This window comes from Aspergillus novofumigatus (genome assembly GCF_002847465.1).
Source record: "Aspergillus novofumigatus IBT 16806 chromosome Unknown P174scaffold_10, whole genome shotgun sequence".
NCBI lineage: Eukaryota > Fungi > Ascomycota > Eurotiomycetes > Eurotiales > Aspergillaceae > Aspergillus > Aspergillus novofumigatus.
The window spans coordinates 439,237-451,388 of NW_020194283.1; the positions used below are offsets into that span (position 1 = coordinate 439,237).

At 50.4% G+C, this 12,152-nt stretch overlaps 5 protein-coding genes across 5 annotated transcripts; 3 read left to right on the plus strand and 2 right to left on the minus strand.

The window, feature by feature from the left end:
- Positions 1-141: 141 nt before the first annotated feature.
- P174DRAFT_445860 (uncharacterized protein) lies at positions 142-1,467 on the plus strand. Its single transcript, XM_024828436.1, has one exon. The coding sequence runs from the start codon at positions 154-156 to the stop codon at positions 1,222-1,224; it is 1,071 nt and encodes a 356-aa protein (XP_024677890.1). The 5' UTR covers positions 142-153; the 3' UTR covers positions 1,225-1,467.
- A 2,455-nt stretch (positions 1,468-3,922) lies between these two features.
- Positions 3,923-5,284, plus strand: P174DRAFT_454976 (C2H2-type zinc finger protein). Its single transcript, XM_024829278.1, has 4 exons — positions 3,923-4,116; positions 4,171-4,362; positions 4,420-4,499; positions 4,571-5,284. Exons 1-4 carry the CDS (start codon positions 4,045-4,047, stop codon positions 4,953-4,955), a joined length of 729 nt encoding a protein of 242 aa, XP_024677891.1. The 5' UTR covers positions 3,923-4,044; the 3' UTR covers positions 4,956-5,284.
- An 85-nt stretch (positions 5,285-5,369) lies between these two features.
- On the minus strand, positions 5,370-7,625 carry gua1 (GMP synthase (glutamine-hydrolyzing); the record flags this gene model as incomplete). Its single annotated transcript, XM_024830390.1, has 13 exons — positions 5,370-5,428; positions 5,481-5,561; positions 5,611-5,668; positions 5,720-5,867; positions 5,929-5,960; positions 6,011-6,126; positions 6,181-6,208; positions 6,261-6,797; positions 6,854-6,879; positions 6,934-7,259; positions 7,324-7,373; positions 7,407-7,508; positions 7,557-7,625. 13 exons carry the CDS (start codon positions 7,623-7,625, stop codon positions 5,370-5,372), a joined length of 1,632 nt encoding a protein of 543 aa, XP_024677892.1.
- A 1,152-nt stretch (positions 7,626-8,777) lies between these two features.
- Positions 8,778-10,550, plus strand: P174DRAFT_396916 (MFS transporter; the record flags this gene model as incomplete). The annotated part of the gene is made up of 3 exons (XM_024823763.1): positions 8,778-9,625; positions 9,674-9,899; positions 9,946-10,550. The coding sequence occupies exons 1-3, from the start codon at positions 8,957-8,959 to the stop codon at positions 10,548-10,550; spliced, it is 1,500 nt and encodes a 499-aa protein (XP_024677893.1). The 5' UTR covers positions 8,778-8,956.
- A 204-nt stretch (positions 10,551-10,754) lies between these two features.
- P174DRAFT_425228 (cell wall mannoprotein 1 family protein) lies at positions 10,755-11,356 on the minus strand (the record flags this gene model as incomplete). The annotated part of the gene is made up of 2 exons (XM_024825269.1): positions 10,755-10,946; positions 11,006-11,356. The coding sequence occupies 2 exons, from the start codon at positions 11,354-11,356 to the stop codon at positions 10,755-10,757; spliced, it is 543 nt and encodes a 180-aa protein (XP_024677894.1).
- Between the last annotated feature and the right edge of the window lie 796 nt (positions 11,357-12,152).

Sequence of the window (12,152 nt, forward strand, 5' to 3'; positions counted from 1 at the left end):
AGGGTTTTATCCTGAGTCAATGATGCGCGGTGACATTAGGCACCCGCACGCCACCACCAGGCTGCCATGCTGTTTCCCCACATTATCCCGAAGCTTAAAAGCACAGTCTAATCCTTGGATTTCTTGACCTGACCATAAATTACCACCATCACAATGGCAGAACCAGATATCCACCCTCCCAATTTCACATCATGCCTAGTCCAAAACCAAAGCCCACTCTTCTCGATAATACCCCCAGAAATCCGCCGGGAAATCTTCGCCTACGCTCTTGCCGCCTTCGAGGACACTAACAACCCATACAGCAAAGACACATATTGGACACGGCCGGGCTATGACGCCCCGCACCGCACCCACACAGAGCTCCTCCGGACATGTAAACGCGTCTACCAGGAAGCCTGGTTCATGCCGTTCACCTACGCCGAGCACGCCTTCTACCTAACATGGCACGACCGAGCACCGAAACAGCTCTCGCCAAGGGCATTCCAGCAATGCCTGGACCTGATCCATCGGATGCACGGCAAGGTCGAAGCCGGCAGGATCAGGATCTTCGCGCAGCTTTTCATGCTCGAAGAAGGACATGAGATGAAGGCGTTGCTGGACATGACGCATTTCTATCCGCGGAGCATCACGCTGACGATCCGCTACACGGATTTCTGGATGTGGGAGGAGAACCAGCCTCTCTATATTGATGCGGAGTGGGTGAATAGGATCCGCTTCCCGGAAAGTGTGACGCGTTTTAGCATGGACTTTGAGAGTATCGAACGTCGCAGGGACGAGGTGGAGTATATTGCCAACGCGGCGGCTGAGAAGTGGTTCTTCCGGCGGAAGGACGGGAGGTTCCTGACGGCTGATAAGGCTGATATGTCGGTGTCGCAGTGGACAGGGAGTTCTATTCTAAAGGGAGAGCGATGGCTGAGGGATGAGGTTCGACCGGGTCAATTGGACTATTATGTTGTCACGGTTGTTTGGAAGGTTTCACCTGGGTTAGCGGAGGCGCCGCTACCCTCGCCGTGTCCGACGGTCCAGGTTCCACAAGATTTCCAGCAGCCGGCGCCTCCATTTACTGCAGCGGTGTGTGTGAGTGTTGCGGAATTGGAGGACGCCAATATAGGACCGGATACACCGGCTGAGGAGACTTGGTTTCTGCTTGAGGCGCATCGAAGAGCGATGGAGGAGGCTAACGAAGACGCCGAGCTCCAAGATGAAGGCATGTGGAGTGACTAAAGCGTATCATGCAAGGAGTTGTCAAGTGATCTACGAGTGGACAAGCTACTATTGCTGTGAATTAGCGTCCGTTACATGTTATGAGGGTGTTGAGGGATAATCACCGATTTACCGAATTGTTAGAGCCATGCAAGTCAACAAGGGCATATTGTCTCAGGAGTCAGGATCATAAAGCTTACCATAGACACCCACACCCACCCTCCACAGGCAGTCATCTGTCGAGTGCCAAGATATCAATCCAACCAAGTAATCTTTATTTCTTCCTTCTGTCCCGTCTAAGATAGCCCCAACGCAAGCATCGAAGTAGCTCCTTCTCGGCTGTCGGGGTACACCTGCTAGCCTTCAAATCAAGCATGGAAAATGAGCTGTCCTCGCTACCAGCATTGTCTGGTACACATTCCTCGCATCGACCCCACCATCATTTCCAGGAAAGTCAAGGAGCCGACAAGAGCAAAGACCGTGCAATTTGCGCAAGCGATTGCAGATCCAAGCTAATCTTGGATGTGGCCAAACCTACGCCACATGGATTTCCGTCTGTCCGATAATGCTGTAGTCTATAGCCTATCAAGAATCTGCATCTTGGCGAGCGAACGCGCCATCCACGTTAGATCTGACTCGGCCGAGCAGGTCTCACGCATGGAAACTGGTAGAACCGTAAATATAGTGGGCCATTCCTTCCCTTCTGACTCGGTTAGTATCAATAGTCTCGTCGCATTCCTTGCCTTTCAGCTCTCGAGAAACTAGGCACAATTAATTGTGGCTTGGGCGGTTCAGCCACAATGCGCACAGCCACAGGCTCCGTGGAATTCCAAATATGCAAGGAGTGATCGACAGTCCATCTGTTGCTAAATATGCGGGTATTTTGTTCGGCGTAGAGGGGTACTCCGTGTGTGCGATCTTGCGAAATGGGGCTGGTGGTAGTTACTAGACAGTGGCTGACAAATAATACTTGCCGGCGTCAACTAGCCTCAAGGCCCCTACTTCCATGAGTGTATGTCCTGCGCGAGGTGCAGAGGAGAGCTATGATGATACCTGGCAACCTAAACTTACCTGGAAGAAGAGCACGGGATCGTAGGATTTTCAGCCACTCAGAAGGTTAAATAGCAAAAGGTACTCCACCAATCACATTGAGCACTGAACCTACGAGGTAAAAAGGGGATACATAAGACGTGCTACGCTTCACTCCGCCATAAGCGATAGTTGAATTAGCAGGCCTGATTTGGATGAACTATCAGACCCCAAGCGAGCCCTTGGATGGCCTGCTTGCGTATACGTAGTGTTGCCCTTGATGCCCGGCGAATGTGAGATAGGGCTGGGATCTACGGCCACTCGTAAAGTATACCTAGTATTAGTCCACGGTTCTATTGGCGGATTATTTGTGGGTATCGCTCGATGAGCTTACTGTGTATTTGGTAGGAGGTAAGCTCGATTCCTACTATCATGTATCTATCCACCGGGGTCTGTTGTATGTATCTCATTCTCCAGATACGACTACCTACTCTGCATTAGTCTCGGAACTCTTTCCCGAAGTCGACAGCGCTGCAATGACGACAGTGGTCCATTCTTTGAATGGAATTCTGATTCCTGCTTGGAGTAAAGAATGTGGTAACATCCTGAAACATGAATGGCTATACTCGTCAATACTCTCTGGTGGTCAATAGTGATTGATACCTTCAAATCCACTAATAAGGAGAATGACAGACTACAGGTTCCTATCTAGAACGACCTTGGCAACTTACTGCTGAGGGAGGAATCGTCGAATGAGATACCCCTCTCGATACCTTAATATCGGGAAATCCTCTTGCTCCGAAGGATCCATCAAGCTTCGTCAGGTATATTGGGTCGTACACACCAATACCATAACGGGGACGAGGCGCATGAGGAAAATCCTGCGTGGATCTCAGAGACCGGGCTGGAACTGACAGATTCCAAGATCGACATTTACAAGTTCTCTCAGCGCCCCAAATCATAATGCATCATTTTCCGCCTCATTATGGACCAGTCCGAACACTCGACCGCTTAACGTCACCGGATATCCAGATGGGTCAAGCCGCATGACCTAGCATGAGTCGCCTTGACTACCTGTTCAAAATTGAGCACTGTTCTTTCTTTGTTTGCCACTCTTGGCGACATAGAATCTGATATAGTGGCGCTGGTTGTACCACTGGGACGACATGGGTTCCATGCTTGATAGTTTGCCATGCTGCTCGATTGACTGACCTAAAGGAGACCTGTGACAGTGTAGAGATGCATAGAGTATCGTTCTCCAGGTTTATCTGTCACATGGATCATCAGGGGCCGAATTGACGGGATATAGACATAGTTCCTTATGTCTCACCGAAGTATACATGGTCCATTGCTCTCTAAAGCGCAGTGTCTTGTAAACATACAGGCAATCACGCGTCTGAAGCCATCATTGGATAAAGCACCTGCACTTGTAGAAGGATCAACGAAATACTGTTTTCGGCTGCAATTGCACCGGCGTCCATTGGCCCCTGTTTCAGTCGCCACCATACCGGTGTGACTCCAGCCAGACCATTCTTGAGATAAGATACCGGCACGCCTTATGGGGAATTTCGGGAATACCCCCTATATTCCTGTAGCCTTGCCCTGCACAGTGCAAAATACCTTGGCGTGATCGTGCATGCTCCAGATACGGAGTAGTGGCTGTTGACCAGATCCTTCCGCCGATCGTCCCCGTTGACAAGCAAAAGTACTACGGCGTCCCACTGACAGATGTCCTCTGTGCTCTGATCCTTATTAACCATTGATTTTCCCTTGCCCCTTAGGAGTTTGTCTCCGATAAATCAGATTACGACCATGGAAATGACCCCGATGATGCTCGTGCCCAGCTTAAGGAAGTTCAAGTGCCCCTGGGCGCACTGTGGAAAGGTCATTATCACCCTCTCTCCAACCACACATATCAAAACTCACAAAAACCTCCAGTCCTTCAACCGCAAGTCCGACCTCTGCCGACATCACCGCATCCACACCAACGAACGACCGTACCACTGCACTATCAAAGGCTGCAACAAGAGCTTCGTCCAGCGCAGCGCGCTAACCGTCCACTTCCGCACGCACACCGGCGAACGCCCACACGTCTGCGACTTTGCCGGCTGCGAGAAGGCCTTCTCAGACGTATGTCTCACTCTACCACACCACGGTCACACCCACGAACTAACGCTTACCTCGCAGTCCTCAAGTCTAGCCCGCCATCGGCGCACCCACACCGGCACAAAACTGTACAATTGTCCAGAGAGAACATGTCACAAGAGGTACGACGCCCCTCCCATACGGCAGAATGAAGAGTGAGGACTAAATGTTACCCACTGGGGTTTGTGTTTAGCTTCTCCCGCAGAGAAACACTAGCGAACCATCTCCAACGCCATCATCCGGCCATCATGGGCCGGGAATATCCGCAGTCGCATACGCATACCTGTGAAGACGCAGCTTTCACGGAATCTCCATACCAGACTATACTGCCGCTGGCGACGAATGGGACGTTCGTCCCTGCGTTCTACATGCAGCATGACCTTCCCGTGAGCTACGCGACGACACAACAGAGTATACCGCTCCAATCGGCCTTCCCCGTGGCGATGCAGGAGATGCAGTATTCGCTCTCCAGCGATTCTCTACAGCAGTTTCAGAACCTCGGGATTGTGGGGCTCACAGATCGTCGCGTATTAGATTATAGACAGGGGCTGAGCAATGGTTATGAGTTCTCTGGGTGAAGGTGGGCATATGATGGCGCAGTTTAACTAGGGTTGGGGCGTTTTGGCGATGATTCCGGTCTTCTGGTGAGTAGGACGGCTTTACTTTGTACTGGGTGTTTAACTGGATCATGCGCAGCGGGCACATAGAGGGTTGGGAAAAGTCGGATAAACTGGATCATTTATCCAAGGAGTCGAAATTGTGGTGATTCGGTGCATTGAGGATTGGAAACTCCAGGTTCGGTGTCGTATTCAGGACCAGGCAATACTCAGCCTCTAAATAGTGGCTAAAGACGAAGTAGTAAGGCAGCTTAGTCGCTGTAATCGCGTTTCGTTCTCTCGTGGTCTAGATCATCCAATTGTCTGAAAATCTTGTAATTTTGTAACCCATCTAACTCCAATCCGATTGTATCGCTCTATATACCAAGAAAACATTTACTCCATTTCAATGGTGGCAGGAGGCTTGCTAGAAATGTCGTAGAGGACACGGGAGACTGCAGCTCGTCAGCACCCATCTGCACAGGTAATCGAGCAGACGGAACTTACCACCGTGGACCTCGTTGATGATGCGAGTAGCGCACTTGCTCAAGAACTCGTTGTCAAAGGGGAAGGCACGAGCGGTCATGACTGATACACCTTAGCACAGAATCTCCATCGATTTCCAATGTCAACTTACAGTCAGTGGTCTCAACAGCGCGCAGAATAATGATCTCAGCGTAGACGCGCTTGTCACCCTGCAAACGGATTAGAGTAAAAACCAATTCAAGGAATGCAACTAAACGCACCATGACACCGACGGCCTTGCTGGGATCGAGGGCAGCGTAAGCCTGAGAGATCTTGTCATACAGACCGGCTTCCCGGATCATGGAGATGAAGATGTGATCGGCCTTTCGGGCGATGTCGACGCGCTCGGGGGTAACTTCACCGAGGACCCTGCCGTTGCATTAGACCCGGAGAAAATTTAATTGGCTACTGAAACAACGGAGAAACCTACCGAATGGCAATACCAGGGCCCGGGAAAGGATGCTTTGACATCGTCAGCAATTCGAAGACCATACCCATGGGGGAGAACTCACTCTCATAACAAGCTCGTGGGCAATGCCCAGCTCTCTTCCAAGCTGGCGAACCTCGTCCTTGAAGAGCTCGCGGAGGGGCTCGATGAGCTTCATTCCTTGTCCCTCGATCATACGCTCTGTAACAAATTAGTAACTGATGTCTTAACGATTAAAATGGTAGTAGAACTTACTAGGCAGTGCACCGACATTGTGATGTGTCTAGAGAAATATATGAGTAACAGTCTCCCCAAAATAAACGGGGCAAGCAAACCTTGATGGTGGCGGAAGGACCCTTGAATGAGATACTCTCAATCACATCGGGGTACAGAGTACCCTGGAGGAACCACTTGACCTTGGCACCAGAGTGCTCGGCCAAGGCCTCAATCTTCTCCGCCTCCTCCTCAAAGACGTCAATGAAGGTAGCACCGATGAACATGCGCTTCTTCTCAGGATCAGTGACACCCTTGAGACCATCCAAAAAGCGCTTGCAGGCATCAACGACAGTCAGGTTGATACCGAGGTGCTTGTTCAGGGTCTCAGCGACGGTCTCGCACTCGTTCAAACGCATGCATCCGTTATTGACAAGAACTGCGTGGAAACGGTCACCGATAGCTTCCTTCATGAGCTTGGCGGCAACGGTGGAGTCGACACCACCACTAACGGCACCGAGAACGTGATCGGTCTCACCAACCAGCTTCCGAATGCGAAGGATTTCCTGGTCGACGAACTTGGACATGGTCCAGTTGGGGTTGGCTCCACAGATGTCGACGGCGAAGTTGCGGAGGAGCTTGCCTCCATCGGGCGTGTGCTGCGCTTTGTTAGACATTCATTCACCTTGGCGACTATCGAGCGAAAGGATCATACTGTGACTTCGGGGTGGAACTGAATGCCTATGACTTCATTAATATCTTGTTGAAGGGTTGCGCGCCGTCAGGGGGAATTACCATAAACAGGCTTGGTCTCGTGTGCGATACCGGCATACTCGGAGTTTGCGGTAGTCGCGATGGTGTGGAAGCCCTCGGGCAATTTGACAAGCTTGTCACCGTGACTCATCCATACCTTGACCTGCTCCTCCAGGCCAGCGAACAGCTTGTCGACGTGTCCCTGGTTGTCGAGTCTCTTGGCGTCCAGGTCGGCGTGGCCGTATTCGCGAGCAGTACCGGCGACAACATTATCCTTTCCAAGTCGGTAGGCAATTTCCTGAAGACCGTAGCAGATTCCAAGAACGGGAACACCGAGTTCGAAGACCGCAGGGTCAGCGTGGGGGCACCTAATCGTCGTTAGGTTAAATTCGTCATGTAGTTCGCATTGTGTCGCATACCGTCCTCATATACACTGTAGGGGCCGCCAGAAAGGATCTTGAAAAGCCTTTGTTAGTGACCGTCTATCTCGCGCAGCAGACCCAAGTATGACTCACAATTCCCTTGGGCTTGAATGGAAGCTCGGCCAGCTTCTGAGTGCATGGCAGCATCTCACTGTACACTCCGATCTCACGCAGTCTTCTGGTAATGAGATGGGTCTAATCTATCAGCAGAGGTCCTCGTGTGTGCTGCAAGGCTTAACTCACGTATTGCGATCCGAAATCAAGAGTAAGGATCGTGTCGAACGTGGCCGACGGAATCTGTTCTTCAGCCATTGTGACGGGTTTTGACGGAATGGTACCGGTTGAGACTGTCACTATTGAATGATGACGAGATGTGGGATGCAAGAGAAAATTGGATTGACTAGCCTCTTAGACCAATTGCCCGGAGCACAGCTGATGACTGCTGGTACCCAGCAGCGAGAAGGTTGCAACGCGGTGACTCGAGGGGAAATTTTTCTCTATGCGGGGCGGTGAAACACGCGGGGTTAAGCAATATTCGGCAGAAAATTCTTCTATTTTGGGTTATCAGCTATGAACCAATCATCTTCTTCAGATAAGGGAGCGCAGTCTAACTTCAAATGGTATAGCTCAGATGTCACTGTCTCATTTATAGGGTACGGAGGACACGCCTTCTTAACCAGAGTCCCGATTCTTGACTTGTATGGGTCTTCCAAGATATGTCAACTAGTGGAACTGTGAGCCAAGAATCAACCTACATATCTCGACTGTCTAGGACTATGTGCAATCATCACCTTCAGCAGAGTGTGCGTCTAACACATGGTCTGTCGTCTGCGGGGTCTGATCGGACTCTCAACATATGTTTATCCTGACGGCTTCAAGCCCCAGTCAACGCTGAACTGAAGCCAAATCGGCCTCCTAATTGGACACCTGGCATGCAAACGGTGTTTCGATTAAAACGTCACATTGTGAACGGTGGCTTCACCTGGTTTATATATGTCGATGAAAGGTGTCCTTTATAGGAGGGCCGATCGGGGGTTGAGATTCCACCTCGTCAGACAAATGTATCTAGATATGACATCGAATGAACTACTCTATCTAGCCATTAAAACCTTCTTACTTCATTCCTAATCGGCCACGATGCTCTGCTGACTGCCGACACCGACCGGATAACCGGCATCGACGCATCGGACACCCCCCCGCCCATATTGGAGACAAAGTGCGCACAAGCCTGATAATAAATTGTGCGCATTTTAATCCTGACAAGACTTGACCTGGGACCAATGACTTTGTGTAGATTGGATACCAAGGCGAGTAGTGCCTCTCATCGAGGTGGGTGTCGGTTGGTTGTGCATTGGGGAAAAGGCGGGGGAGGGGAAGGTGGTCAACAATGGGAAAAGATTTGCAGTGGTCATCATAGGATCGATGAGATGTTCGTCTTGTTTTCTGTGTTCGCTACAATCTAAAGAACACACCTGTATGACTTTCCAGAATTCTCTTCATTGTGGACCTTTTGTGCTGGTTCCCGCAGATTGACCCACCCTCATCTTGTCACTTATCCGAAAAGACCTCGGCTGCGTATACTAATAGAGACAGTGAGAATGCACTAACCGACCACAGAGTTGCACTCAACAAGAGCTGTGGCAATGAAGAGTGAGAAGCCAACCAGTTCTTCGGATCTCGAAAAGAGGCTGGTTGTGCAACTCGAAAATCCAACATCAGATTGCTTTATAACAGAGCATGTCACCTCCCATACAGTCGACTGGGATGGGCCCGATGACCCTGCCAGGCCAGTCAACTGGCAAAAGAAGCGGAAATGGCTGAATGTGACAAGCGTTGCTTTCCTCACTTTCCTTACCCCGTTGGCTTCCTCGACGGTAGCACCCGCCGAAGGATTGGTCATCGAGAGCTTCAATGTCACCAGCGAGTCGTTGGCCAGCTTTGTTGTATCGATCTACCTCGTTGGATTCGCTGTTGGGCCGCTGGCACTTGCACCCGTATCCGAGATCTATGGTCGTCTTCGGGTCTATCAAGCTTGCAACGCCTTCTTTATCGTTTGGAATATAGCCTGTGCAGTTGCTCCAAACATCAGTTCCTTACTAGCTTTCCGGCTTTTCGCTGGAATAGCGGGAAGTTGTCCGCTTACACTGGGTGCTGGTTCAATTGCGGACCTATTTGTCCCAGAGGAAAGAGGTGCGGCCATGTCAATCTATTCAATGGGTCCATTGATGGGACCGGTGATTGGTCCTATTGCTGGGGGATATCTGGCTGAAGCTGTTGGGTGGAGGTGGATATTCTGGGTCATTTCCATGGCAGTCAGTATCTCCCTGATATAGGAGAAAGCATCAGCTGACGTTGTCAAGGCGGGTGCGGTCTTTGCATTCTCGCTCGTCTTTCAAACCGAAAGTTACGAGCCGGTTCTTCTACAACGACGCGTTGACCAGCTCAAAAAGGAGACGGGTAACATGAGGCTGCGATCTAAACTCGCTCCGAATATCGGCGCCAGAGACAACTTCATCAGGGCAATTGTCCGACCAACAAAAATGCTTTTTCTCTCTCCCATCGTGGCGATCTTCTCTGTCTACCTCGGTACGTACACACACCCACACGCAGACTCACTCACTGACTGGACTAGGAATCGTCTACGGCTATCTCTACCTCCTCTTCACAACCATGCCCTCCGTCTACCAAACCACCTACCACTTCTCCCAAGGCGCCGCCGGCCTCACCTACCTCGGCATCGGCGTCGGCTCCCTCATCGGCCTCCTCATCTTCGGCACCATCTCCGACAAAATCCTCATCTACCTGACGAAACGCAACAACGGCGTACGCGAGCCTGAATTTCGCATGCCTCCGCTCATCCCGGGGAGCCTTTTTATCCCGATCGGACTGTTCTGGTACGGCTGGTCCGCCGAGAAACAGCTTCACTGGATGATGCCTATCGTAGGGACTGGATTGGTGGGATTCGGCATGCTAGCGTCCTTCCTGCCTATCCAGACGTATCTAGTCGATGCATTTAGTGAGTATGCTGCGTCTGTGACGGCTTCGATGACGGTGGTTCGATCGTTGATAGGGGCGTTTTTGCCGCTGGCGGGGCCGGCCATGTATGGAAGGCTAGGGGTGGGATGGGGGAATTCGATGCTGGGGTTCATTGCGTTGGCGATGTTGCCGCTCCCTGTGGTGTTTTATTACTATGGGAAGAGGATTCGGACGTATCCGATGTTCAAAGTGACTTTTTAGCTTTTATTTATGGAGTTGTGGGACTAGCGTATTAAAAGAAATATACACTGTTAACAGGATTAAATTGCCATAAACCAATAGATTTTATTCAAAGCAGTCTTGACTTCAACTGCAGCTGGTCATGAACAGTCATCGTCCTAACTCCGGTGATTAAAATTCCAAAGTACATTATCATGTCACGTCAAACCATGTCACATAAACCGCTCACTGAGAGTAAGCCTTGATAGCATCAGCAAACAATGCCTGAACCCACTTCTCTCCACCGTCAATCTCCTCCGCATCCTTAGCATCCACGATCTTCTCAAGAGCATCAGGAAGCTCGGAAGAGAGAACACTCAGGTTCTTGAGAATGCGCAGCATATCGCCGCTCTTGCCAATCTGGTTAACCTGAGGTTCCTGTTCGGACATTAGTCTCTCCCGTCATGTACATTATCTAGCGCAATGAAGTAACTCACCTTGGCAACGATATCAGCAAGCAGATCACCCATGAACGTGGGGTAAGGCTTCGCAAGCGCCTGCATGATAAACTTGCTGTCTTCGTCGGAAAGAGGAGCGGTGGCATGAGCGGCGTCAATGGCGCGATGAAGAGATGCTTCAACAGCAGCCTCCTTCTTGGTAATGGCGGTGTACTGAGCAGGGTGTCCATCGAAGGCCTTGACTGCGTTGTCCAGGTTGGTGTACTTGTTTGCTGCGGCGTTGAGGTTATGCACGACGTCTTTGACGGTGTTGGGGACTGGAAGGGCGCTGGTGCTGGTGATGAGGGCGGTGGCCACGAGGGCACTGAAGAGATTCTTGATAGCGACCATCTTAGCTGTTGTTGTAAAACGGAAGTGATGTTTGAGAGGTGGGAGAATGTTAAATTGGCTTAGAGAAGCTTGATAGTGAGAAGTGGGATAGAGGGATGGGAGAGACGTAGTGAGGTGAGAAGGGAGTATTTATAACTGGTGCATATGAGGCAGATGAGGCTAAATTCTCGCTTAGAGAGCAAGGTGAATATGGGAAAACAAAGATGAGGTGATGGTGTCAATAGTGGATCCTTGATATGGGTGGAATATTCCCAGATGGTGGAGTAAGATAATTCGTGGCATTTTTATGACCTTTAATATCGAGATCAAAAGATAGTGGATCACTTTATGATATTCACGCAAATCTCCTAATTATACTAAACCATCACTCCCTAGATGGCAGCCTCGCTCTGAAGATATAATTGAGCAGGTCCTAGATATTAAGTCTCTCCTTCCACTCGCTCTCTCTACAAGCGTGAATATTTACACTGTATACTGATATGAATATGGACCCTTTGAATGGTCGAGCCGGTTATAAATATCCATAATCAGGCCACGCTTAAACATCCCCCTCTTTCGCTGCCGTGCCTTCTCCCACTGGCGGCTCGGAACGCCCGATTGTTCGAGATACCTGAGCTTCAAAAGGCGGGACCGGTTGGTCTTGCTGCTTGGATCCACATTCCTGGAAATTACTGCAGGATGAGAGCACTGCAACGAGGGGATGTTACGCAAACAAGGCGACGCATGGGCTATTGCTGTACGAGAGATTTAGAGCCTTCTTCCCTCTACGCATGGCACTAGACCTTGCTGAGGTGAG